The sequence below is a fragment of the Pelodiscus sinensis genome, chromosome 2 (assembly GCF_052426305.1).
Source record: "Pelodiscus sinensis isolate ZL-2025 chromosome 2, ASM5242630v1, whole genome shotgun sequence".
Lineage (NCBI taxonomy): Eukaryota > Metazoa > Chordata > Testudines > Trionychidae > Pelodiscus > Pelodiscus sinensis.
In genome coordinates this window covers 154,933,320-154,961,126 of record NC_143053.1, presented here as the reverse complement: position 1 = coordinate 154,961,126, position 27,807 = coordinate 154,933,320, and the positions used below count along the sequence as shown (strand labels likewise).

At 40.7% G+C, this 27,807-nt stretch overlaps 1 protein-coding gene across 11 annotated transcripts in view; it reads left to right on the top strand.

Annotated features, from left to right (window-relative positions):
- The window catches only part of FHOD3 (formin homology 2 domain containing 3), a 592,306-nt gene extending 568,839 nt beyond the window's left edge, over window positions 1–23,467 (top strand). For all 11 annotated transcript variants that reach the window (XM_075921655.2, XM_075921653.2, XM_075921652.2 and 8 more), the window contains one exon: window positions 19,038–23,467. In XM_075921655.2, the coding sequence (XP_075777770.2) occupies window positions 19,038–19,120 (83 nt within the window). In that variant the 3' untranslated portion in view covers window positions 19,121–23,467. The remainder of the gene's footprint in view (window positions 1–19,037) is intronic.
- The last annotated feature ends 4,340 nt before the right edge of the window (window positions 23,468–27,807 follow it).

Here is a 27,807-nt window from a genome sequence, read left to right as displayed (position 1 = left end):
AATGACTCCAAAGTGTACACGAGATGACTTGATGGCTAATACTGAGGGAAAAACTTTTCAGCAACAGTGCATTCAGCACACACACACCTATGTGGGAATGGACATGAGCAGCATATCTCAGAGAACAGTTACGAAGAGGTTAGTAACCATTTCATACTGGAAAGTTACTACTTTAGGCAATGGGTGTCTCTATACTAGAGAAATGAACAAGTCTTTAATAATAAAAGGAGTGCTTTAATGTTTTTTGTGATCACAATACACCTCAAAAGGATACTGCAATCAGTTAAAGAACTTACATGGAAACTAAATTAACTTGCATTCAGGCATTGTGATTAATTAAAAAATAATGTATTTGTATATGTATATACAAAATACAAGATATACCCTGTCAGATTTGACTTCTTTCTACAAAACAAATGGCATTGTGTCTGAAGTATAAAAAGCCACTGTCAAATGTCTTATTTCACAAATGTAAACATAGTATCATAAGAAAAGAAGGGACTTTGAGAGGTCATCAGGTCCAGTACCCTACAGGGCCAAACACCATCTAGGCCATCCCTGACAAGTGTTTGTCTTTTCTTTTTTTAAATTATTGTTACAACGTCCTTTTGCAAACTCAGAAGTAAAATCTATGTATTGTAGTGCAATGTGTCTGCAAAGCAGCTTCAAAACTGGTTTAATTTATGTTGGGAATTAAAGAAAATCCTGTTGTAATGCAACCCCCTGCCCATGGCATAGAGCTGTAATAGTCACTCATGCTTGGCCTTGATGTTTATGGAATGCAGTAGTTTAAGTTGCAGAAGTTTTTGTAACATTTCCCATTTCCCATAGAGAATGTTGCAAGTACTGTGGGGAAGGTGAATACCAGAAGAGGGTAGAAATTAATATTTTAATCATAATCACTATATGCGACTGTGTGACCACCTCTCCATCCATTTTTAGCATCTCCAGGAAGTTAGAACAAAGAAGAGACAACAACAGTGAGTGAAAGATCACCACAAGCCAACTTTTGGTGGCATTATTCTAGCTAAGTTAACATTGTCGGTGATCGAAAGCATTCTGTGCAATCGCACTTGACTTTTATTAGCTAGCGTATGCAGAAAGCTCACTAGCACATTCACTCCTCCCGAAGTGCCAAAAGAGGGATATTTGCATGCAGCGATTTCCTCCGAGAAATTAAAAATGAAATAGACATTCTGGTTCAATGAGCAAGCCTTCCAGCAAAGAAAATGAACTGACACTGGATTGTTTCTCTTACTTTCTGTCACAGAGTATATCACTGCCACCACCTGCTGCCCCACATGCACTTGTGTGTGTTCTCCATATGTGCTGATTGCTGTAGGTGACTCATGCATATCAAACAGATTCCCTGTATGTTTGCATATTTTTGTGGCTTACCTCATGCTAAACTATTTCCTCTGTTTGCAATCCTTTCCCCACACACACACAAAAGCCATATGTTCAATGCCTTTGCCAGGCACCTTTCTTCCAGAGAAACACTTGCTACAGCAAAAAGGATAATAATGAAAATACTCTATATTTTCCATAGGGCTGGTTTTCATTTGTGTTTAGTGAAAACATTAACAGGGATTAAGGACTCGGTAAATGTTTAGGCTGGGACTGATTTCCATTGTATTTTTTCCAGATAGATTCCAGCTCTCTCACTTGTTTTGTCTTCAAGGTCTCGGCTTCCCTTTTAAGTTGACTAAAAGACGATTTCAAAATAAATGTAAAGTTTGGTAGTTTAGGGTAAGGCACTTCAGATTGAAGAATGTCTGGAACTGAACTACTTCAGTGGTTGTGATTTACCTGGATCATTAATGAATAAAAAGGGTTTGGCTTGAAAAACCATGGAGCTGAACAGATAACAAGACATCTGCATTTTCTCCCCAAAGAACTAAGTAGGACCACATCAATATTAATACAGAATTTAAGATAAGAGAATGTGAAAGGCTACTCTGAACAGTCAAGACTCGGTGAAAGTGGTACGGATCTGCATAACTTTCTATTGGAAATTACAGCTTTAGGTGGTTTAGCACTGAAGGATCAGGTGCCTTTGTTGCATAAAGAGCAAAAGACAACAATAGTTGGCTGTTCTGACCTATGAGGGTTGACAGTACCCACCCTTACACACACACTCACAGTGAAAGCTAGGAGGGTGTATGTTTGATGTTCAATCTAACTCAAAATGCCAAAGTGAAAGTACCAGCTACCATCATAGCTTGTACTGCAGCCATTTGTCAGGGTTGTAATGCAGAATGAGAAAACTGCTCCGATTAATTTAAAGAGTAGCAAAGTTTTCAGTGAACCTGGACTGAGGAGTTTGCAAGACAATTATGCAGAACTCCCTTGGGTTTCCAATTCTGCTAGAAACACAAACATTTTGTGTGACTGTCATGCTTTTCACAGACAAGATGAGAGGATAAAGAAAATAGAGATGAAAAATTAGTAACTCAGTCTTTTGGAATCAAGGGAGAAATTGAAATGGAGTTATGGAAGAAGCGACTTCTTAGACATTAGATAAATCTACTGGGAAACTAATATATTTTGACATTTGTTGAATTACTTCTACCACAAAGTGGAATGAGATAAATTGTTGGGTAGTGTGGTAAACTCAGAGCAATCAAAGAAGCCATAACTTACGAGAAGGGATACAGCTGTGAAGATTCCATCGGAGATAAATGAATAGCAACTCCTGTCTTTGCTCTACAAACTCTGAAGCTATTGAGGGTTATTGATAAATGTGAATCTGATGTACAGGCCCAGCCTCTGGGCAAGGCGAGCAAGGGCAGTTGTCTTGAGCCCCGCACATTCAGGGCCCCGCCCTGCCCAGCTCCCGGCCCCACCCACCCAGCTGTTCACTTGCTGCGCTGACCGCACAGCCATGCGGCTCAGGGCCCAGTGCTGTCCACCTGTCCGCTCACTCACTGCCTTGGGCCCCGCAAACTCTTTGGCTGGGCCTGCTGATGTAAAGAACATTGAAAGCAAATAAGAAGGAACTTATTGAGAAATGGAGACAATGGGCAATACACTAAGAAAAATTGACCCCTCTGCTGAAATATATTGTAAATGTATAAGGACTGTGTTCTGAGTGTGAATACATGGTGAGAGAGACTGTTTCTGAGGTAGCCCCAACCCAATGATTAGAGGATTTGCACAAGTTCAGTGACAACTCAAAGTCATTACCACATGATGATTGTTCAGTGGCCTATATGACATATGCTTTGGACTGGAGAACATGTAAGAAAACAACCTCAAACTCTGACACTCTCATTGGAAGTCTTAACAGAAATCCCAAGGATTTAATGAACCACAGAAACTGAATTACCAGGTCTCATGTCTGACTTACCATCCCTAGAGATGCCCCCCACCAAATCAGGGTTGAGGCAAATTGCGATGGGAAGCTTTCCCCGTTCCTTCCTCCGATATGTATGTTCTGCATGTAAATGAAAACTCCAGTCTCTAGGGTTCTCAATTCAGCATATTTCACAGCCATTAAATAAAAATGGAGAGAATGGACATGTGCTATTTCTGTTGTCATACATTGACAGCTGTTTTCTGTGTTTTTATAACATTATTTAGAGCTATCCAAACTAGCAGGAAAACAGAAGATAATATGATTGTCTGGTTCTCCCCTAATGTTGGGATGAACTTCCGAAATAATACCTAAACAAACAATGAATATGACGGTAAATAGAAATGGGAATGTTTTAAGAATCATTGAATTCCAGTGGACACAGTCCAGTTATTAAGAAGCAGAAATGATTTAGTTTTAGTAATTTGTAGAAAATTGTTATGGAGCACTGGATTGTAAGGAGTAAAAAATAAAAGTTGCACAATGATCTGAGAGATCTGAGAAAACTAGAGGTAGGAATGAAGGTATTTTGGTAGAGAAAGAATTAGATGAAAGACAAGCATAAGATGTTAATATCTTTTATTAGACCAATTTCTTTTTGGTCAGATAGACAAGCTTTAAAGTTTGAAGTCTGAAGCATAAGGTGGACAGGGAGACTGACATCAAACTGTAAAGAAAAAGAATGAAGAGGGAAGGTACACATTTGATTATTCCAGCAGAAATTGGGTACTCACCCCATGAGGAATATAAACTTGACTGCATCAAATGTTAGAGAAAAGTTGCATTTTTATTCCTGCTTTGCACATTGAAACTAGTGGTAAAAATTGATAAAATTAGAACTTTTATTTAAGAAATAGGAGCAACTCAATGATGGAAGAGACGAAGAGGAGGACCCTGGATACATACAGTAGTACTGGAGGTAGCCAGGAGTCTTAGCTAGTATGAAAAGGCACCTTAATAGTTCTTCTTTTGATGTTTGTTTACTTCAGCGATTCAATGATGAATGCTCAATAAACAGGCAGCTGTTTGCTGTACATGAAATCATTTACTAAAGGCTTTAGACTACAATTCTTCTACTCATGTTGGAGTAACTCCTTGCTCTTGAGTAGTCCCATTGAAATATGTGTGACTATTCAAGGAGTAAAGCACTACTCCACATGAGTAAATATATCAAAATCAAGCTCCGATTTTATAAACATGCTTTGGGCCTGTCTGCCCAGCTATAGACACCTACAGACACTAATTCCAACATGTACATAAAGGTATATGGAAATGCAGATCTAAACAGTGCTTTTTTTGTGATGGTACGCCCCAGGATGGAGTACCGCCACCTTTTTTCCTATCTTACTTGAATTGAATGGGATTCCCCTCTGGCATACCGGTACCTGTTTCCTGGGGCAGCTTGGAAGCATGCACAGGACATGCGGCTCTTAAAGGGGCTGCGACCGCTTTTTTTTTTTTTTTTTTTTATATGCTCAACAACTTTGAGCCTAGAGTACCGGCATTTTTTTTCTTACAAAAAAGGCACTGGATTTAAATATCAATAGATTAAACCAGCCAAGGAGGGAATTCTTTGTGAATTCTACGAAGCAACCCAGGACGGGTTCTGACACACATCTTCGGAGAAGTTTCACAGCAAACTCCGACAGGTGCCTTGCCCAAATATTGAACCACAGGACAGCTTTTTTTTCTTTTTCTTGATGTTTCAAGTTCATGTCTGAGTGCTTATTTTTTCTGGCCAGGACCAGATACAAAAGTGCCAAAATACTATAAAAGAGCCGGTTGTCCAGATATTTATGGCCTGACTGAATGCAGGAATTAATCGAAATTATGCATTTTTATGTCTTTCAATAAAAAAAGACTATATAAACACCAAAATCCCAAGCAATTTTGCTTATAATTTACAACTAAGTCTACAATTGCTGGGTTCTGAAAAGAAAAAAAGGGGCTGGGAGATGGAAGAACAAACTAACCAATCAAGTTACTCTTGATTGGACACTTAGCAGCAATTAAGTACAATTGCAGTAAGTATTTAATAGACATTATCCATTATCACATGCTATTTGTCTTAGCAAAAGTTGCTTAACCTAATACTTGCACAGGTTCAACATCAAGTTAATTCAAGTTTAACAGAATGGAATATAAACTAGCAGAAGATGGGAATGAATTCAGTTCGTAATACAGACTGTTTATCAAATGAGTAGCAGGTTTGAGGCCTTTGCAAAAACATGCTCTGGTTTGCCCAGATTCTGTTGGGATCATTGTAGTAATTACTGGGTATAATGTGCCTGCAACATGCAGCAGGTCGGATTAGAGGACAGAAACTCTGGACTTGCTATTGTGATATCCATTTAGCCCTGCAGCTTGACTCTGACAATGCCCAGTACCAAATGCTTTAGAGGAGGATGGATAAACTGTACATTATGCAGATGTGGGGTAATCTGCTCCTCATATTAAGTCTCATACTGATCTCTAATAGTTAGTTTTAAGCATGTGATTGGATAGCATTGCAAGTCTTGTGGATAAGGGAGAAGCAGTGGGCATGGTATACCTAGAAGTTAGTAAGGCATTTGATATGGTCTTGCATGATCTTCTTATCAATAAACCAAGCAAATACAACTTAGATGGGGCTATAATATAGGTGCATAATTTGCTGGATAACTGATCTCAGAGAGTAGTTATGAATGGTTCACAATCATGCTGGAAGGGCATAACAAGTGAGGTTCTCCGGGGGTCTGTTTTGGGAACGGTTCTGTTCAATATCTTCATCAACAATTTAGATATTGGTATAAAAAGTACGCTTATTAAGTTTGCAGATTATATCAATCTAGAAGAGGTTGCAATTGCTCTGGAGGATAGGGTCATAATTCAAAATGATCTGGATAAATTGAAATGGTCTGATATAAATAGAATGAAGTTTAATACAGACAAATGCAAAGTGCTCCCTCCACTTAGGAAGGAACAATCAGTTTCACACTAACAGAATGAGAAGCGACTGTTTAGAAAGGAGTACTGCAGAAAGGGATCTAGGGGTTATAGTGGACCACAAGCTAAATATGAGTCAACAGTATGACACTGTTGCAAAAAGAGTGATTCTGGGATGCATTAGCAGGAGTGTTGTGAGCAAGACACAAGAAGTCATTCTTCTACTCTATTCTGTGCTGATTAGGCCTCAGTTGGAGTATTGTGTCCAGTTCTGGTCACCACATTTCAAGAAAGATGTGGAGAAATTGGAGAAAGTTCAGAGAAGGGCAACAAATATGAATAAAGGTCTAAAAAACTTGACCTTGAGCTATGAGGGAAAACTGAAAGAATTGGGCTTGTTTAGTTTAGAAAGGAGAAGACTGAGAGGGGACACAATAATGGTTTTCAAGCATCTAAAAGGGTGGTACAAGAAGGAGGGAGACAAATTGTTCTCCTTGGCCTCTTAGGATAGGACAAGAAGCAATGGGCTTAAACTGCAGCAAGTGAAGTTTAGGTTGGACATTAGGAAAAACTTCCAAATTGTCAGGGTGGTTAAACACTGTAATAAATTGCCTAGAGAAGTTGTGGAATCCCCATCTCTGGAGATATTTAAGAGCAGGTTAGAAAGACATCTATCAGGGATGGCCTTGCCGGGACGGCAGGACACTGGACTTGATTATCTCTCAAGGTCCCTTCTAGTTCTTGTATTCTATGATTCTATCACTACCAGAAATATTAGCATCATTATGATGATTTCTCTGGATATTCTAGCCACATAGATGCCCAGTCTATGTGGAGGTTGGATTTGATGTTTTGTTCAAGAACATTCTCCTAGTCCCAAGACCTCAGAAATGAAAGGATTACAGTCCAACACAATCCACTGGAAGCAGTTTTCCCTCAAAAGCAGAATTTTTGTGACAACTTAGTCTAGAAGACCAGTAAACCTATATTACTTGTGAGGGTAGCTGCATTTAGTTTCCAGCAAGAGTTCCAGAACAACCCACATCCACAGTATCATTTCAGTGTACTTAGCTTCTTCCCTGACATTAATAGCTTATTCTTTAGGTTGTTCTCCATAACTGCAAGCTTTCTAGGTGAAACAACATTGTCATTGACTAAATAAGCAGTCCTATTTTAAAATGCTTACTTCAGGTTTAATCAGTCCAGTCTGAACTGTCATGTCCTCATCTTTTATATCAGATGCTTCATTGGTGCACACTGATGCCATGGCATCTGTTTGTTCTGTACTGTCTGGCATTTGTGCTTGTTTATTTCAACTCGTGGCGAGAAGACAGGAGAGGGTATTGAACAATATATAGATGTTCACATACCCATGTATAGCATGTTATAGACCCAAGCGCACAGCAGGTCAAGTCCCATTCAGGTTCTTCCTTCTGAAGTGACTCAGGCAGGTAACACTTAGGGATGTAAAAATACAGTTAAAAATGTAACTGTAGCCACTAAAAATCATAGAGGTTCCATGGTTCTATGCACTGCGGGCTCTGCAGTATAAAGCTTAAATAAGTTGCTCCTGGAGAGGAGGCTTTGCTGCTGGCCCTGCTCCTCGGGAGGCTTCGCTGCAAACTCTGTAGTTGGCTCCCGCTTCCAGGGAGCCAACGTGTAACTTGTGAGGGGAAGCCGCCATGAACAGGGAGCTGCCGGGTGGGCAAGGAGCTGTTCCAGACCCTCCCTTAATGGGTGAGGCTTCCCGGTTAACCAGTTAACCTTTTACTTCCCTAGTAACACTAGGTCTTATAGTCCCCAAATCCCTCACAATCCCGAGATAGCAGCTTCCCAAATGAGTGGTCTCCCATCACGTTTGGTCTGGGAGTGGACCCTGGGCAGTCAGGAGTTTTGGCTGCTCAGTGGGAGATGCAGGTAGCCAAAGTTAAACTGCCCTTAAACAGGCACAGGAGCATGAGTATTCTAGCAGGGTCCAGACCCAGGTTTTTACTTTCATTGTTGACATAACTTGAGAATTCATGGGCATGAGGCAGTTTCCCAAACAGGGAAGCCAGTCAAGAAGCTGTTTGACTTTAACCAGAACTTTGGGCAGGTAAAGAAAGTTTAAAGGCTGAGGAGTAATAGTTGTTTTGCTTGGTTATTGTTTTTACAGAGAAGCCATCTTGATTCCCCACAAGATCCCTGACAATGTAACAAAAACGTTACTGCATATTTTACTTGTCCCTGTGACTATCAGTGTAATGCATAGTCTCCGGCAAGTGCAGAAAGCAGACATAGGAAGGATCAAAGAATAGCTGATGAACTGAGTCTTCCCAGGTGTAGCTAAAGAAAGCCCATCAGTGCTGCAGTGTCCTAGATTAATTGACTGAGTGGTGCTGATTGGCTTATATGGTCAACACAAGGTGAAGGTGATGTAAGGAAGCTGGGATTTGGCAAGATAAGAGTGCATAGCAAATGTTAAGTGATGGGACATTGAATAATCCATATAGAATTATAACTCTATAGTGGAGTGTTGGGCAGGTGATCTGTTTTTAGTTCCAGGTCATAAGTAATCCATGTTGTCTCTTGCTACAGAATTGCAAAACGTAGTACCATAGTTATTCACAACCAAAGTTAATTTTGACATCTTTAGTTTACCTCTTTCAAGGGATAGAAATATTTCATTGATGTCTGTTATTTATTTTGTTCTCAGTTGGCTAGGCAAAAATAATTTCACTCGCATTAATCTTTATTTCCTCTTTAGTATATTTTAAAGATTTAAAAGGTTTTTTTCTTTGAATTCCTGTGAGAACAGATAGCGCTTTGGGTACTTGACAAATAATGTGTGCTCTGGTTGTACTTCTGGCCTTAAATATGTACTTTGTTTACTTTGGTTTCAATCCATCTTAATAAAGACTTCAGATTTACACCAGGTCAGATATATATGCCTGAATTTACATCTTTCTTCCTCATAGGAATGTCTTACTTCCAGCATCTGAGTAACAAAATCAGAAGCAGTGTGCTGTTGGCTTTCAAGATGAAACAGTTCTTGGGGAAATGGCTTCAGTTAAGAAACAGAAAAAATAAGGAAGTTTAGTGTACCATAACAGAAGTGCCATTGTTTACAGCTTTACTCAAGAGCAATGTAATGCCACAGTTGCCAAAGGGAACCATCTATAGAAATTTCACATAATCATTTGTGAGGGCAAAATTCCAACTGTGTTCATAATATTGAGATTGCATCTGGAGGGATATCTATATTGTGAGGTGCAAAACAAGTTCCCACCGCAATTTGCCTAGACTCAAAGCAGTGCATCACGGAAGAATCCCACCCCAACTTCCTCCTGAATTTCTCAAAACAGCATAACCTTGAATAATCAGTATATGCACAAAACACCATATTGATCTCAAGCTATCTTGTTAATGTATAGATCTGCTTTTTAATCTTCTTTTTTTTCCCCACCAAAGACTTCAGTTGAGAGAGCCGGTTCAGATTTCAGTTCCATAGAACTTAATGTGTTCAAAGAAATTAGCCCTTCTCCTGCTCCTAGTCCTTTTTGAACACACAGTTCTAAGTCTACAAGCCGTAGTTTTTGCCTGAGTGAAATATGTCTCTTTTTAAATAATAAAAATATTTAAAAATGGTTTAAACCTCTGCTAAATCCCCTGGCATTTTCTATCTTCTGTCCCCTACCTGTTTTATTTATATATAGCTATAGATATAGGTTATTTATGGTCTAATCTTGAAAATACATATTACTTAATGTAGTGCTTAATACTGTGATCAGTACATCTAGTGGCACTCATGCTGCCAGTAGCACACAATAATATGTATGGTACATTACTTACTAATATTAATGGAGTCACTCTAAAGTTACAGGGTTGGGGGGCTGCCAATGAGACTATGCTTAAACAATATGTTTTTGCAACTTTGAACTCATGAGTCCCAATTCAGGTTGGCATTTAGGCATGTGATGTCCTGAACGGGGATGTTTTCAAGATCATAGATTCTAAGCTTTTCAAGGCTGTATTCTTCTTTCATGTGTGTACAACAGCCAGGTTAACTATGGGCACTATATAAATCATGTTAATTAATGGGGAAGATGCTGAATATGTAGCTAGAGATATAAACCATTTTTAATTAGTAATTGACATCATAGATTAAATATCATGTAGAAAAAAATATTTCCTTTATCCAAATTCTTCCAAATGATGTGTGTATTATTGTTCCCTAGAATGTAGCCCTTTTAAAGCTAATGTACATCTTAACTTTCTTTTATAAAGACACATTTTATTCTTTTATTTTACTTTTGGCATCCCTTTTTAGATCCTTTAATATCTAGTCTTACAACGGAGATGGTTGAATAGTAGAATTTTCTGTTGGGAGAGACTGGCCTTGTCTATGAAATTGGGTTGGGACAACTTCTGATACTGACTGAACATGCTGCATATTTCAGTTGTCTGTACATTTTCAAAGTGGTACTGGATGAGATCCAGGAATTCACTCACAAATCCCGTAAGAAAAAAATTCTGTACGCACCGTCACCGCTTGGCAATTTAACCCTGCTCATACTCAACAATCACATCTGGCTCACTTAATGCTAGTTTAGCTTAATGCCGACTATAATATATTGACATGAAAAATAAATCATCTAAGAAAACAATGGAAGGGGATGAAGAAGACAAACACTTTCTAAACTGAGCTTTCACATAACCAAACTGTCTTTCCCTGACTGATACGGGTAAAATCAGAGCGGACTTAAATGGCAATGTGAGTAATATATTGGGTGTAAGTTGATTAGAAAGGGATTATATAGATCACTTAAAACACTGATCTATACATGTTTTAGAAGATAAGCCCCTTTGAAGTGTAAGTCAGATTGCATTGGGGCCAGCCCTCAGTCTACTGCTGTTTATCATGTTTGATAGACTACATTAGCAGGGAGATCCCAGTAGGAAAACCTAAGAAGCTGCTATATGCAGTGTTGTTGCAGATATGTTGGTCCCAAGTTATTAGAGAGAAGGTAGGGGTGGAAGTACCTTTTACTTGACCAACTTCTATATTTAGACAGTATAGTAATAAGAGTGTCTTCAAGTGAAGCCCTTAAGGAAATATTAATCCAACCATATGACCAGCTAAAATGGCATGGAATGAAAATGAACATGATGAAGACTAAGGTTATGTTGGTCAGAAGAGGTGCCATAAGGATATTGGATATAGAGATTAATGGAGTATGACATAAGAACATAAGAATGGCCATACTGGGTTAGACCAAAGGTCCATCCCGCCCAATACCCTGTCTGCTGACAGTGGCCAATGCAAGGTGCCCCAGAGGGAGTGAATCGAACAGGTACTGATCAAGTGATCTCTCTCCTGCCATCCATCTCCCTAGGCTAGGGACACCATTCCTTATCCATACTGGCTAATAGCCATTTATGGAGTTAACCTCCATGAATTTATCTAGTTCTCTTTTAAACCCTGTTATAGTCCTAGCCTTCGCAGCCTCTTCAGGCAAGGAGTTCCACAGATTGACTATGCGCTGTGTAAAGAAGAACTTCCTGACTAAACTAGACCAACCAGTACATTGGCAGCTGGGTTATGGAAGATGGCGAGCTTTAACGTGACAGACACTCCAGACAGGGGGGAACTGGAAGAATGTGGAATTACACCTCTGGAGTTGTATATGACAAGCATATGCATGTGAGATTGAAAGCCAACCTGTCTGGCACAATAGTTTGCCTCGCAATGCTGAATAGTGCAGAAATATGGGGAATAAGGAGATGGCATGTTCAACACCAACGGTGGTTTGAGATGGGAATATCTGTGTGCAATAAAAAGAGAGCCAAGATGGGTGAGATAATATCTTTCGTTGATATTCTGGTGATGAGAGAGTCAAGCGTTCAGGTACACATGGAGTTCTTCAGGTCTAGGAAAGGTACTCAGAGCATCATAGCTACAAACACACTATAAAAAGTCATACAGAGAGACAGATTGTGCAATTCAAGGTTAGGATGGAAGTCAAAGTCCACAATGTGGCTGTAAAATTGAGGAAGAGTGACTTTGCTGGATTGGACACAGAGAGAGGGTGAACAAAGAGGACCTGGTAAAGATAACATGGAAGCAGAGGGTTGAGGGACGTCGAGGAAGTGTCGGATGGGTTGCATCAAAGAACATGTTAAGCAGATGGACCTCAGACAGACAAAGATGACACATGTTTGCACAATGACCTGATCCCAGATGATGGGGTAAGGGAAAGAACACTTTGATTAGAAAATAGGTGTTAGTGAATAGGTGGAAAGTGGAGTATTTCATAGGAAATGCAACTGAAGTAGATAAGATAAAATAGGGTCATGATACTACTTAGTCTCATATCCTGCTATAGACCTCTTTTCCTACTAACCTTCCTGCTTCCCCCTGTAGGTAATTTATAGCATATTATACCTGTTTTTTTGACAAAATATCACCATCAGTTTCTTCACCACTGAATTCAGCCCACAGACTGCCATGGAGTTTTATCCATTTATTTATCAGGGCTGAATGTGGTTCATTTTGTAATGTCCCTGTTCACACCTACCCAAGTGAAGAGTTGTACTTCATTTTCATTGTTTATTAGGGCATTATTGGGAATTACACATCCCAAAGCAGACAAAGTGCTCATATTTATGTAAAAGGACACTTGCCATTCAAATGGTGTATAAAGAGAAATGGGGTACACCTATATGCCAAAAGCCATATAAGTGGTGCCAACCTGGGTTTTTTTACTGCTTCTCGTTTCTAGTGAAATCAAGGGGGCTAGACACCTTTAAAAAAAACAACTTATTTAGATTAATTTTGTGCTTTGGGGATTCTTGTTGTATTTAAAATGTTCCCAGTTCTGTGAGGACTGCTTCTCTCTTTAGTTGTTTGACCCAGTGTGCTCAGCTGAATTCACCATGTTCATCATAGGCATGCTACGTTCTTCCAGAATAGCAAATTAAGTTCTAGATTTCCTGATTGGTAAAGAATATCATCCCTTCTAACCCCCCTAAAAACAACATTTGGTTTCTAGGCTATGAGATCTCAGCAAGCCTTTCTTGTAACAAGAGTAAAGTTATTTTCTTCCTGTTTTATGTTTTTATGTTTCTTTAGCCAGTGTTTTAAAGATTGCTTAAAGAGCACAAAAGGTCATTAGAAAGCTTTATTTTTATTGCCACTGCCTCCAGAATGCATTCCATAACTCAGTTTAATATGGGCTTCAGCAGGCCAAGAGTTTTACAAGCCAAGATATTATGTCTAGTCAAGCTAGTGACATGCCACAGAGTTCAGTGAAAAAAGGAAGAACAAAGGTCTAGCTTGAGTAATGTAGTTTTGCATTGGAAACATGGAAGGAAAAAGCTCTCCTCCATATCCTTTCTACCAATGGATTGTATTTCTGCCCCCAGGCTGGTAGGAGACTCACCCCAAATGCAGTCTCTGGAAGTGAAGAAGGTCTAGAATCATCTGCTGTATAGCATATTATAAGAAGATTCACCCATCCTCCAGCTCAGATGGAAAGAGCATAGTCTATTACATCCCTTTATATAGTGCAGTTAGATTTCCCCTGTTTCAGCCACCTCCAAGGACCAATGCAGAGAGGGTTGGCGGGAAATTGTTACAGGACTGTGGTGTTCCCTTCTTTCTACTGCTTCTCACCCGTAGGGCTGTTTAAAGGGACAGTCCCTGCTATTCCACAAGTGCAAGAGCTTAAATTCCACCTGATTCATAAAGGTGAGTGAAGCCTCCTTGAGCTCTGGGTCCCCACAACATACATAAAGGCCAAGTCTGTCTCAAGGTTATTTGTAAATAGAAGTTTAACACCGAAAAGCACATATCTTCACAAGAGGGATCTTGAGCTCTTCCAGTTCTCAGGCACATTAGAAACAAATCATGTTTGCCTACTCAGCAACAAATCCTCGAAGTTTACTACTCTACTATGGAGCTGCAAGGACATAATGCATGGAAAATTGCCATGTGAATTCAGAGTAGACACACTCCTACTTAATCAGCAAGCAAATGATCTGGTAGCACTTTATAGACTAACAAAACATGTAGATGGTATCATGAGCTTTCGTGGGCACAGCCCACTTCTTCAAGCTCATGATACCATCTACATGTTTTGTTAGTCTATAAAGTGCTACCAGGCCATTTGCCTGCAGTTTTTTTCTGTAACAGACTAAGGGTATGTCTACACTACCCCGCTAGTTCGAACTAGCGGGGTAATGTAGGCATACCGCAATTGACATACCACAATTGCAAATGAAGCCCAGGATTTGAATTTCCCGGGCTTCATTTGCATAAGCGGGGCACCGCCATTTTTAAATCCCCGCTTGTTCGAACCCCGTGCCGCGCGGCTACACGCGGCACGAACTAGGTAGTTCGAACTAGGCTTCCTAGTTTGAACTACCGTTATTCCTCATATGGAATAATAACTGCATTGTGTTTTATAGATTTATGAGGGCATAACTAAATTTTTTTTGTGGATGAATATGACCCCCATTACTATAGTGTCTGAGAGTCTGTTTGCAAATGAACATAACAATTGATTTCTGTGTCTTTACTTCAACTTTACCTTCTTATAAGAAAAAGATAGCTTGCTTGGATATGCTTGAGTGTACATGCATCTGTGGTGACATTTTTGAGGAAAAGTTAATTTTGAAGAAAAAAATGAGGTTTGCATTAAGTTCTGAAAATGGTGTGGTCTTATTTCTTGTGGGAATGAGTTCCACATTCTACATCCAGCTTCTATGAAAATTCTCTCTCCTGTGCTCATATGCCTCCCTCTAGTGGCCAACAGGTTTACTGCTCCAATGGAATGTACTGTAGCTGGTTTTGGCATTCAGGGTCACAGATGGAAAGATGATCTTGTATGTAGCTAGAGCCAGTTCCAGGGAGGACCTTGACTATAACGGGACATAGCCTTTGAATTGGACTATTTATTGAGCAGGGAATCAATGCAGAGAGCAGAGCACTGGGGTAAACAGTACTTGGCAACCTGTGTTATTGAGCAGATAGAATTTTGTTTCAGTTGCAGCTTTGGTTTCAGAGTTAGGGGGGATAACTTAATTTCTAGTTAGTGTGTTTTGATACTCAAGCCGTCAAGTCACAAGTTTGTGGATCATTATGGCTGTTTCTGAAAGGCTAGGATGAAATCTTCTGGCAATTCTCAACTGGAAGTGCTTTTTTGTTGTTGTCATGAAAGTTTGGGGTTCTAATAACTGAAAAGTCCAAAAGTACCCCCAGAGTGAGGGCTGATTTAATAATCTAAGGCAGAGGCTCTGGAAAGTGGGGGTGTTCTGTGTTGCTGTTCTCTGTTCCTATGAGCAGCATCTGAGTCTTGCTGAGATTCAGTTTGAGCCTGGTACTCTCCATCCAGTACATATCTCACTGAAATATTGATAGAGTTGAGACATGGTGCTGATTATATTTGATGTCAAGGAGATATGGCTCTGGGTATCATGCAACATTGCCTCACTAATGGCTTTGTATAGACGTTAAATAAAATAGAGGAGAGGAGGAGCCTGGAAGAACTCTTCAGGCGAGGGATTTGGATGTGAAAGAGCAATTGTATGTGTAACATGCTCAACTCACTTAATTGTCCCAGACATTTAGCTATTCAATGTAGATCATGTTTTTCCCCATATTCGTGACATGCTGACTGCGATGTTATTTTCCTCTTTCTCATCTCATTTGTTTTCCATAACAATCCATTCAGTCCTTTCACTCCTGCTAGATCCATGTCTATCACCAGTCAGTTTCAGAAAGTTGGAGCTCTTAATTATGGTGTATAAAAACAATGCTGGAAGCCAAGAAGTTTTAAACCATGATCCGTAATTCCTTTCTCCAGAGCTGTGTGCCTTCTCCTGGCTCACTTCACTGTTGTGGAGATCTGAGTTTTTTTTTTTTGCATAAATTATAGTTTGGATTTTGGAAGTACAGGCAGTGCATAAATATGCATTCTCCATGTCTGCCTACACAACAAACTATTGGAGTGAGCAGTCCAATTGGATTGACTGCCCCATCCCACTCCGAAATAAGGTGTATTCACCTGCAAGCTGTTGGCACCATTGCCTAGTGCAGTGACACTTACCAGTGGGGTTTGAATTCTGAAGTGCACCAAAATGCTACTCACTGACTGTCCAATATATGGTATGCAGTAACAGTTCCCTAGCGCTCATTTTGATAGTCTCTTTCAACAGCACTATATTAATGCCCAGTACAGAACTTTTAGTGCACATCAACCAAGTCTACATAGGCAGGTTAATGTTTGATACATTGGTGCACTTTAGAATTCACACCCCACTGGTGCACATTATCATGTCATGTAGACAAGCCCTGAGTCTGTGAAGCAGAAATAAATGTAAAATGTAACTGTTGTGAATCGAATTATCCTTATTAGTGCTGCTCACAAATTTATTGTAGTGGTACAGGTTTTCCAGATGCTCCACAGAAAAAACAATAAGCCAAGGTCTCATCTCCTGTAAATTCTCTATAAACCATTGCCGACAATGTATGTTGTGGACATGGTGGGTGGGTGGAGCAAGGGGGCACAGCAGAATACAAGGCGAAAGGAAATCTGGTTTTTGAAGCATTATTTGTAAGGATTTTGATTATTTGCAATGTTGTGGTTTATTTTGGTTCTCTATCACTTTTATGTCTTTAGAGGATCAGAGAAAATGGCAATTAAAACATCATGTGAAAAGCCCTATATAATTTAATAGGGACAAAACAAATATGGCTCTATAAAAAGTTCTCCAAAACCCTAAATGAGCATCCAAATTCCTTTTGTGGAATATAAAAACCTTTTGATAATTTCGAAGAAAGTTAATTTCCTGAAGTTCTGGAGCATTTTACTTAAGAACAAAAGACTTGAAATATACAAGTGATTGTTTTGAATCTATAGATATATATTAGAGAAAGATTTTCACGGTTGCTGGGTACTATAGTCTTCTATCTGAAAACCTACACAAAATGCGCTCCGCATTTTGCATAATTTTTTCCGGTAGCTTTTCCGGAAGAGGCTTTTTTGCCATTTTGCCCCCTCTCTGAATGAGTGCATTTGCTCTTTTGCAAAAAAAAAAAAAAGCAGAAGAGCAGATGTGTTCTCTGGACACAGCGGCGGTTTTCCGGGATACCGGTATCCCAGAAAAAACATGCAGTGTAGACATAGTCTGAGTTGCCAGATGAGAATGCTAAGCTATTCTGAATCTCAGATCTTACAGACATAGGCCAAGACTACACTAGACCCAGAAGGTCAAGTTAAGGTATGTAACTCCAGCTATGTAAAATACCTAGCTGGAGCCAGCTCACTTTAAGCCAAGCTTGGCACCATCTTCACAGTGGAGGCTGATGGGACCAAATGCTCATTTCCAGTCGACTATATGATTAACCAATAAGCCCAGGCTTATCTGTATTAGAGGTATCAAAGGAGGGGGAAGCAGCAGCTGGTGCTGGGGGGAGCTGGCTTAAAAGCCGGTTTCCCCCAGCACCGGCTCCACGGTGCCACCTTCCTCCTTTCCCCAGTGCTGCTGCCTCTATCAGAGACAGCAGCGTCGGAGGGACAGTAGAGGCTGCCGCTAAGTACCCTCTGTCTGCAGTGGGCCCAGGCTTGCCGCTGACAGAGGGTGCTCCCCCTAGACTTGCCACGGTGCATCCCGTCTTCTGGGCCCACCACAGACAGAGGCTGATCCCCCTAGACTTGCCATGGACAAAGGCTGCCCTATTCAGTACTGAGCAGCCTCTGTCCACAGGGGGCCCAGGCTTGCCATGGACAGAGGCTACTCTGTGTGGGTATGTCTACACTAGCCCCCTAGTTCGAACTAGGGAGGCTAATGTAGGCATTTGAAGTTGCAAATGAAGCCCAGGATTTAAATATCCCAGGCTTTATTTGCATGTTCCCGTCCGATCGCCATTTTTAAATGCCACTAGTCAGGACTAACTGCCCGAAACTACACATGGCAGTGAAACAGCAATTCGAAGTCCTTAGTTCGAATTAACTGTTACACCTCATTCTAGTGTAGACATACCCTAAGAGACAGAGCAATCTCTACAGGGAGCTCACACCATCTGTGGACAGGAACTGCTGCCGAAGCAGCCTCTGTTCATGACCAGCCTGGGCCGTTGCAGACAGAGGCTCCTTCGCAGCAGCCTCTCCCCTGCAGCAGCCTCTGTCCGCAAGGAACTCAGCCCCCCCACGGAGGGGGCGGCTGCCACCCCACACTGCTGCCTCTGTATCAGAAGCAGCAGGCAGCCAGTCTGCACAGGGAGCTGGTTTTTAAACTACCCCCCCCCCCCTCGTAGACTGGCTCCCGTCTGGCATCCAATGCTGCTGCCTCTGACACAGAGGCAGCAGCATGGGGTAACAGGGCTCCCCAGGAGTGGGGCCAGAGCACACTGGCTTCTGGTCCTGCCCCCTGGGACTATAGAATTGTCAAGAAACCCATAAGAATTCATGCAGTTACTCGACTATTCAATTACCCCATATCTGACATACCTATTCCTGTCAGCTTCCCTTACTCCTCACAACTACGAGGCGTATCAGCACCAACCAGAGTCACCCTCAGTGTTTGATTTAGCAGGTTTTAACTAGACCCACTAAATCAAATGTCAAAAGATCACTCTCCAGCACGTCAGTGGAGACATGGCCATAGCTGTTGTTTGTTTGATTCTGTTTTTGTGTTAGAATATATATTTCAGCTTGTTGTCCTGTATATTACTCCTAATTGTTTTTTGCTTCCCTTTGGATTTGTGACTGTGCAGTAAGAAGAACACTAAAGAGCGGATTGACACCAGAAGAAGCCAAAGCACTGGGCCTCATCAGCACCTCTGAGATGCAGGTGTGAAATCTTCAGAGGTGGCTACAAGCAAAACCATCATTGGTGACACATGGGCTGACAACCATTCAGTGTGGCATTGTTCTACCAGCCTCATCTGCTGCTTCGGACATCCCGTCCTCTGTTTAATTTTGATAAGATATATACCAGAAAAAACAAAAAGGGCTAAAGAAGGGTGTGTCACAGCTCAGCACTAAAACCTGACAGATACAAAAAGGAGTGTTTGAGTATTTGTAGGTGAGAGTTTATAGCTTGGTTCTCTCATGATGCATTGATGTGGTATTAGGGGACTCTCCTGAGTTATCTTTTATTGTGTGAGCTATGTTTACGCTGGCTATCCTTGTGGCCTGTTTTAGAAATTGTAAAGTATGGCATTTTGTCAGTGCAAGAAACAGTCCTTAAAGAGGCAAAATCACTTCTGTTACAGTTATTATGATCTTCCTAAGATTGTTTTATTGGACAGACATACACAGATCAGTACAACCCTATTTTTTATCTCACCACCAAAGAATGTAAAAATGTATGTGTACCTATGTATATGTACAGTATGGATGTGTGTGTGTGTATACATTCACATATAGTCCTGGGGTGAAATCCTGGCCCCATGGAAGTCAAAGGGGTAAAGATTTTATTCCCAGGGCCTTAAAGTTCCACCTGATCTTCAGGATAGGAGTGTCTTTTTACAAGAACTCAATGTTCAATGGAATTCAACCCTGCAGGGCAGGAAATTCTCTGCAGTGCAAGTGGAAAGTTTAGGATTCTGAACTGCATGTGTGTACAGTATGTGCATGTACACTGTACCTAATACTATACACACAGAGATAGCACAGAATACCTCCTTCTGTTGAACTCTAGGTATACTGAGTCTTTGTACAATTTCAGAAATTTATGCCAACAATTTACATACTAGATAAAGAGGTTCTGCTGCCAAGATCAAGAAGTTTTCTTCACCTGCCTGAGCCCTTCATTCTGCTTTTCTCGGTAGTGATGTAGCTTAGTGGTGATTTAGCTTCAATCTGATTGAACTGAACATGAAATGAGCCTGTTAAAACGCCTTTATATTTTTTCTTCTTTCATCAATAAAATGAATAGCAAGGAAACCACAGTGAGCAAAGAGCAAGAACATTCCTCTTCCCACACACAAAGAATTTGCTTTTTCCTCATTCGTCCTTATGTCACTGTTTTTAATTGATTTCTATTAACACCTTCAGTGTATGGGTGAGGTTTCATGTTCGGTGCATGTTCTGTTCTGCTATATACCCATATAGCGATTACACTCTGTTGTCCAAATCAGAGAAGATTTTAGAATATCCTTTAATCAACTCATTTGCCTTTAAGTGAAATACATCCCACCTCAGTGAATTTGGAACCCACTTATACCTGGCTTTCGCCACTGCCGAAGCATTTTCAAGGGAACGGCAATTTAGTAATAACTAAAAATGGAACATTTTGCACCAAAGTATATCTGATTGTAATGATCCAAATGCCACCCCACTGATTAGCACATGTTTCTCCTGGAGGTGCACATCTGCAGAGACATCAGTGCACATAACAAAATGTATTACACAGATGGAAAAAATCAGAGGGAATATTGAATGTGAAGAAATGTGGGATTAGCTGTTTCTTTGACTCTGGGCTGGAACTAAAGATGTATTGACTCCTACATTCTGCTCCACTTTGAGGACAGGAAGTGCTAAGGATAAGGTACCAAACAGATGAAATTTCAAATATATATGAGACTATGTTGAATGAAAAGCATCCAAGTAATCTGAAAGCCAATCAATAGGCAATACTGAAATAAATGACCTAGTTGAATAAAATTAAATGGAATTTGCTGTTTAAACTCCAATCAGCGCAATTATTTTCTTCAGCTGCTGGATTTCAGTCCTTATCGACAGTTGCCTGGGGCCCTGACCCATCCAGTTTATATCTCCCTGCTATGAGGCCTGGTTGTCACAGTGTAGTGTTAGGTTTACAGACAGCGGTGAACATGTTTTCCTGCTAGTTGGCAGTAAGTTTGGTTTAACAAGTGGGTTTTGCAAGCAGACAGAAGCTATTTATCGGATAGCTAATAAAACATAGAGTAAAGAATGAGCTGAAAGCTGTAAAGAAGAAAGGGCTGAGCAGAAAACTGAAGGAAACAGAATTTATATAATCACTTTCTTTCATTTGAAAAGAAATGATGTGTTAGCAACAGGGTTTTGGAAAGGATCTCTGCATGATACGACACGTTGCTTTCACTATGTTTTCTTATCTTTCTGCTCAAGGTTGCAAAAAACACATAGCTGGAGGAGGTATTGGAGGTTTGTGGAAGTCAACAAGGTCTGAATGAGTAGGTTGGATTGCAATTCATGTTCTAGTTAAAAACAAATCTGAATCTGAGTCCTGATCTGGCCAGTTGCTGAAGCCCTCCTGAAAGAAGCTCAACTCCCTTTCCAGGTATTGGGCCCTTGGCAGGACTGAACTTTAAATTCCCTGCATCTTGTGCTGTGTATGCACCCCAGACAATGGGAATCTCCATTTCTAGTTACTAATAAGGGAGGAATGCAACAATTGCTACAAGAGCAATGTGTCACCAGCGTAGTAATGTGAAGCAATTCTTGTGTTTGGAGACTATATTTTAGTGCCATTTCTAAAGTGTCATTAAACTTAAATGTCTCTCAGTCAGCTTGCATGTCCCAAATCCTTTACATTCCCCTCATTTAAAAGGGATTTAAAAATTAGCCATAAAAATGTGATTCATTTGACAATGTGAGTCAGGATTCCTGAGGACAGGTGGTTCTGGCTCGTACAATGGATTGTTTTAAATCTGATTAGGAGGGGGAAAGATAGTAATTTACCAACTTCATATCCCCTGCTTCTTTCTCCTTCCTCCCTCCCTCCCCCCAAGCATACATGCATTCCAGTAACTCATGAACAGCTTGGATTTGGAAGTCCATATTTAACTAGTTATTAGTCTATAATGTGGAGTCACTTTTTGTTTGTTGATTGCTATTTTTGAACTGCAGACTGTTTTTATAAGAGGCTAGAAAAAAAGATGACAAGCAGCACTCAAGGGTCAGTTCCCGCTCCCTCCTGTGAACAAGCAGCCCCTAGCATTGTCTTCAAGGGGAATTGTGCATGCATGAATGAGGGTTGAATTTATCCCTGTAGAAAGTTCAGATTGTTCTGGATTTCCAGCATATAAACTGCAAGGACTATAAATGCTGAAGTTTCGCGAGTTAGATACTTAGGAGCTCTGAAGGAAGTAAAATTAATTAAAAACTTAAAGCTGCCCTATGTTGTTTTCCTGATGGTGAGATGAAATGATGCTTGAATAGGGAACACTATTGAAATTTATTTGTAAACTTTTGATAATATGAGGGCCTATTTTGTGGTTTTTATTTTTTTTTAGACAAGGGATTAAATTGCATTTTAGATACAATATAAAGAGAGTTGAAGAGCAAGAAATTCAAAGGAGTTTGTGGGGTTTTATAGTACTATGTTCATGCAAAAATATATATATTCTGGACACTTCTAATTTGTTGGTTTCACATTGAGTGGCAAACAGAGGTACGTAATGTTTAACCGTTGTCTAACCATTGATTATGTCAAACAGATATGAAATCTGGAGGCTGCTTTGAAAGAAAAAGTCTATCGATGGCAATGGGTGCATTTCTCCTTTTTAAAGACTGTATTGGGGCATACTATGTCGTCTTTTGTGCGTGCGTGTGTGTGAGAGAGAGAGCTGGGAATTGTACAAAATTGTAAAGTAGAAAAGGACATGTTTGTTAGAGGAAGGACAAATACTGTAAAATTGTGTAAATGTCACTACTCATGTTTTTTCATGTTGTGTGTAGCATAGTGTAAAATAGGCTTTTCAGCAGTGTTATTCTGTGAATTGTAATTTAAAAACAAGCCATGCATGGTTAAAGATATTATCTACAGGTCCTTTTTTCATTTGTTTGTTTTTCTCATTTTAGGTAAAGATGTTTTGTTATATGTTAAATTTAATTGTTCATGAAACTGCTTTTTGTTTCTCAGTTTTATTGCATAAATAACTTGAATTACTGTTTAAAATTTACTACACACAAGCACTCCTTCATTTGTATCCATTTGTAGGAAGCTTTGTCACTACATTGAGCATAACTGAGGTGGATTTCCCTTTTTTAACACACCCCTCTTTTGCCTCTCCTCCCCCACTCCATCCCTTCCTCACATCCTTGAAAATGCAGTCTCTCTTTTTTCCGTGCCATGCAGGGTCAACTTGAGAAACTGACCTCAGACCCGTGTCCAAAATTTCTTGATATAAGTAGTAACAAAGCTCACCTCTACAGCATTATGTAAACACATCTTGCAATAAAGCTTTCTAAAGCATTTTCTGTGTTGGTTGCTGATTTTGTTGATGTACCCAACTACTAAGAACTTGGTTGGCTGGGGGTTTTTTTTTTAAACAGTTTGTATTCTTTATGCATGCATGAAGCCACCACAGGAGCAAAAGAATGCCAATTCTGGATTATCTGCCAATGAAAAGCGAACTCTTTAACCCTGCTTTCGCAGATTGAACCAAATGCATAATCCTAAGTGAAGTAAATGTGCATGTATGTGCCCAGTCCTCCAAGATTGGTCATAGGTAATATGAAATACCCACCAAACATCATGGGATGCTGCCATTAGCAAGCAGTCAGCTCTTAACTTGTGCTTTCATAACTTGTGTGGCGGGTTGAGAGGTGCCAGGGCTCTGAACCGCCAAGCCTAGAGGTTCCGGGGCTCAGCCCTGACCCAAATTAAGCACTGCTGGCAGTTGATGAGTGATTGATTTTTATCCTTAAAGCAGCCTATGCAGCTGGAGACTTGTACAAAGAGCTCCTAGTTTATAAATTCATGTCTCTGACTCTCTTGAGCTCAGGTGAGTGTCCTGATCGACTCTGCACAATGAAATGGAATTCCTGAAACTCTTGTTTACAGAGCCATTCAGATAGATATTGGAGGACTAAAACAGGGACATGCCTTTTAACTCAATTCAAATGTGTTCAGGAGGACAGTTTACCTCAGCTCTCCCCATATGCCCCCATTCAATCTGTCTGAATTAAAGTAACAGAGCTTTTTTGGAGGGTATGAGGAGGTGTATCAACTCCGCACGGGATCTGGGAGGGCTAATCTGGCTCACCTGGCCGAGGAGGCCCATCTCCCACAGCCCTGATGGCCATGCTCCAGCTGGAGGCCATCTGGAAAGGCCTGTGGAGCTGCACAGTCAGGGCTGATTGCCACCGAGGAAGAAAAGTGTTTCTGGAGCTCCTGAAGAGGAACCACCACCAGACGAAGACACAGAGGCCAGTCAGCAGGAGGCGGCAGCCACAGATTCCAATCTGGAGGGGAGAGACAGAGAATTACCTGGAAGAGACTGGTAGGAAGCAGCCAAGTCACACTGCCCAGAAAGAGGAGGGCATTGTGATAGACTCTGGCTGTTAGGCCACACTGCCCTGCAAGGAAGAGGCCACGTTAGAGGCTTGCCTGACAACTCCAATGACTGGAGAAGACTGCAGGCAGCACGAATGCATGTGGGCCAGATACGGTTTGAGGGGTCACTGAGGCCCACCGCTCTCTCCCCTGGAGGGTGGGCTAGGCATCCCATAACAGAGGGGACACAGTAGAAAAGTGATAACTATTTTACCCTACTAGATTAGGACAGTGGCATGAAAAACTTTGATTTCCAGGACAAATGGCATCATAAGCTACCTGAAAATATTTACCCTTTTATGATACATGTACGATCAGTGAAGTTAGGTTACACAGTTCAAAAACACTTACATAATTTTGTGGCATCATCTTAGATTCTTAGCTGTGTTAAGAAAGAATTTCACAGATGATTTTTGTACGTTACCTGGAGCCTTAGGGGGGCAATAGGAACCATTGTAAGTTATCATATATGTAATGCTTCCTACAGAAAACAGTGACTTGCTCCTTCTTAGATGCCTTTTTCCAGTAATTTCATATAAAAAGATGCCCCATGGGATCTACATGTATCTCTTAAAGAGCTGCTTAGCATTCCAGCTGCACTGTTGTAAAGTCTAAAGGATGAAAGGCTACTAGCCAGAAATGTGGTAATGCTTTTTAAAATAAATATATAAAACAAGTTTATTGGCCAGACACTTTTCTATCACAATATATCCATTAGTAATTCTAAATTCCAGATGTGCAGTGACAACGCTTACATAGATTTTTCAGACTCAGTACTCAGAACTCATTTTTTTGTCAGAGGGAAGCCTCTGGACTCTAGTCAGAGACCAAATGTGTCTGCAATTTATCCACTGCACAGCTGCATGCAGTAGTTTGCAGCCAAGGGGTAATCGATTCTTTTTTCTCGAGGTCCATGGATAGGCAAGGTCCAGACTCCACAGAAAATAATAAAAAATAATAATGTGAAAATAAGAAAATAGATTTCACAGCCCATTCAAAAGCATCTGGCAATCTGAATTTGGCCTGTGGTCAGTCTGTCAACTACCTGTATTGTAGCCCTTCCATGACATTTTCACCATGAAAATGCAAATATTATATTGAGAAAAATCTTTTTCCTTTTTTGTAAACTTTCCATATTTTCTTAGGGAACGTAGTTCGGAAAATAAGAAGGCTCCTTTCTATTCAGAAATCATTACCTCTAGTGAATTTCTTAATACAAAATTAAAAAATCACTGCTGCATTGTATTAAACCACAATCTGATGAGACAGCCCTCTACTGGGGAATCCTGAATGGAAAGTGTCTACCTTAGAAGTCATGCTGTTGTGGACCCTTCACCTCCACTCCCAGCTTTCCCTAGATTGCTTGCAAACAGAAGCATAGGGTACGTCTAGACTACAGGCTTTTGTCAACAGATACTGTCGACAAAGCTTCTGTCAACAAAGAGCATCTAGACTACATCCACTTCTGTCAACAAAGCAAGCCGCTTTGTCGACATGGCAGTGTAGATGCAAAGGACAGTGTAGATGCAATAACGCCTTCTGTTGACAGAACTCTGTCGACAAAAGGCGTTATTCCTCGTAGAATGAGGTTTACCGCCATCAACAAAACTGCCGAGTTCTGTTGCTGTTATGTCGACAGAACTCGACGGTAGTGTAGACCCAGATATAGTTTTGTCGACAAAAATCCAGTTTTGTCGACAAAACCCTCTAGACCCACCCATAGTGTCTGAAGAGGAGTATGATGTGTTTTGAGGATTACCACCCCACTTTTAACATTCAGATGGAATCCTTTTCCTTTCTGCCACGCAGCTGCCTCTCCAGTCTCCCTTAGCCACCATGGTTGGGATGGAATCTTGTGCTTTATTATTGGTTGTTCTCAGCCTCACTGAGGGCGGAGGGAGGAGAGGAGGAAAGGAGGCAGTAACAGCCCCAGGGCCTGGCAATTCTAAAGGGCTCGGGCCTCCCAGCACACTCCAAGGAACTCTAAGGGCGGGGGGGACAGCATGATGTGCTCCAGGCAGCGTTGAGGGCTGGCTGCCCCCAGCCCAGCTCCTTCTCCTCAGGGACCCACCCCTTCTGGGAGCACAGAGCCGCTCCCTCCCCACCCCTCACTCAAGAGTCCCGTGTGGCTACCAGCTCCCCTGGGTGTCCCACACTTTGAGACACTTTGGTTTTCAGAAGAGGGACGCCAGCATTTCTGTCTGTCTGGCCCGTTAGGTGTTTCCAGTTGGACACCTAAAAACATCAAACACTGGGACAGTGGCCTTAATTTTCTAAAACTCTCGCCTCTGATGCCACAGGTAACCAGAATCACCTTAGATACACCTTACAAATCTTGGTGAATGGTTAGGTCTCTACGATGTTATGATGCCACATCCAAAAAGGACACCAGGGTGAAAATTATCTTTTCAAATAAAGTAATGAAAGATTCCAACTCCTGAATGAGAACTCAAAAGCTGGCTTTCCCCCTACCACAGTCCAATCCTCCCCTAAATGTGTAAAGGGAGGTTTAAATAATCTTGGCAACAGCTAGCAAAGGAAAGGGATTGTTAAAATGAGGCCCTGTATATCTTTTTAACAACCTTTTTCCCCACATAAAATTGTGGAAAATTATTGACCTCATAGCACAGTCAAAAAAAGCTATTCTTGCTAAATGCCAAGATGTATCAAACTTTTGACTAGACTTTCCTCACATAGGATTTCAAATCTGTTTGGCTGGAAGATTTCACAAGTATGCTGCATTAATTACAAGGAACAATGAGGTTAGTGAAGATAATAAATACAAATCTAAAGGATTAAAGCATAAACCATAATGTTCTAACTATATGTGCATAGTGATACAGGAGATGCAGCAAATGTCACATTGTAGTCACTAGAGCCAAATTAGAAAAGGCCTAATGCAATTGGCACTGGTATCGATGGAAAGACTTCACTGGGTGTTAAATCAGGCCCCAAAAAGTAACTTCTGTTATTGGCTATTTGCAAATGAACTTGATGGTGGCTTTGGAGCATTTCTCTGACAGAGTCATATCATTCCAACTGTTTTAAAACTCCACTGATTTCATTGTTGGGAGTTCTTAAAAAAAATTGGTGATGCAACATGGCCCGAAAGCCAACACTGAAACCTTATTCCTAAAACTATGTGAAAAAAGAGTTCAATTTGGCTAATACGTTTTGTATACTCCAGCTAATGACCAAAAAAAATAAGTTTATTATATAAACATTCAACACCTGTTAAGCCGCCAAACATTGTCTGA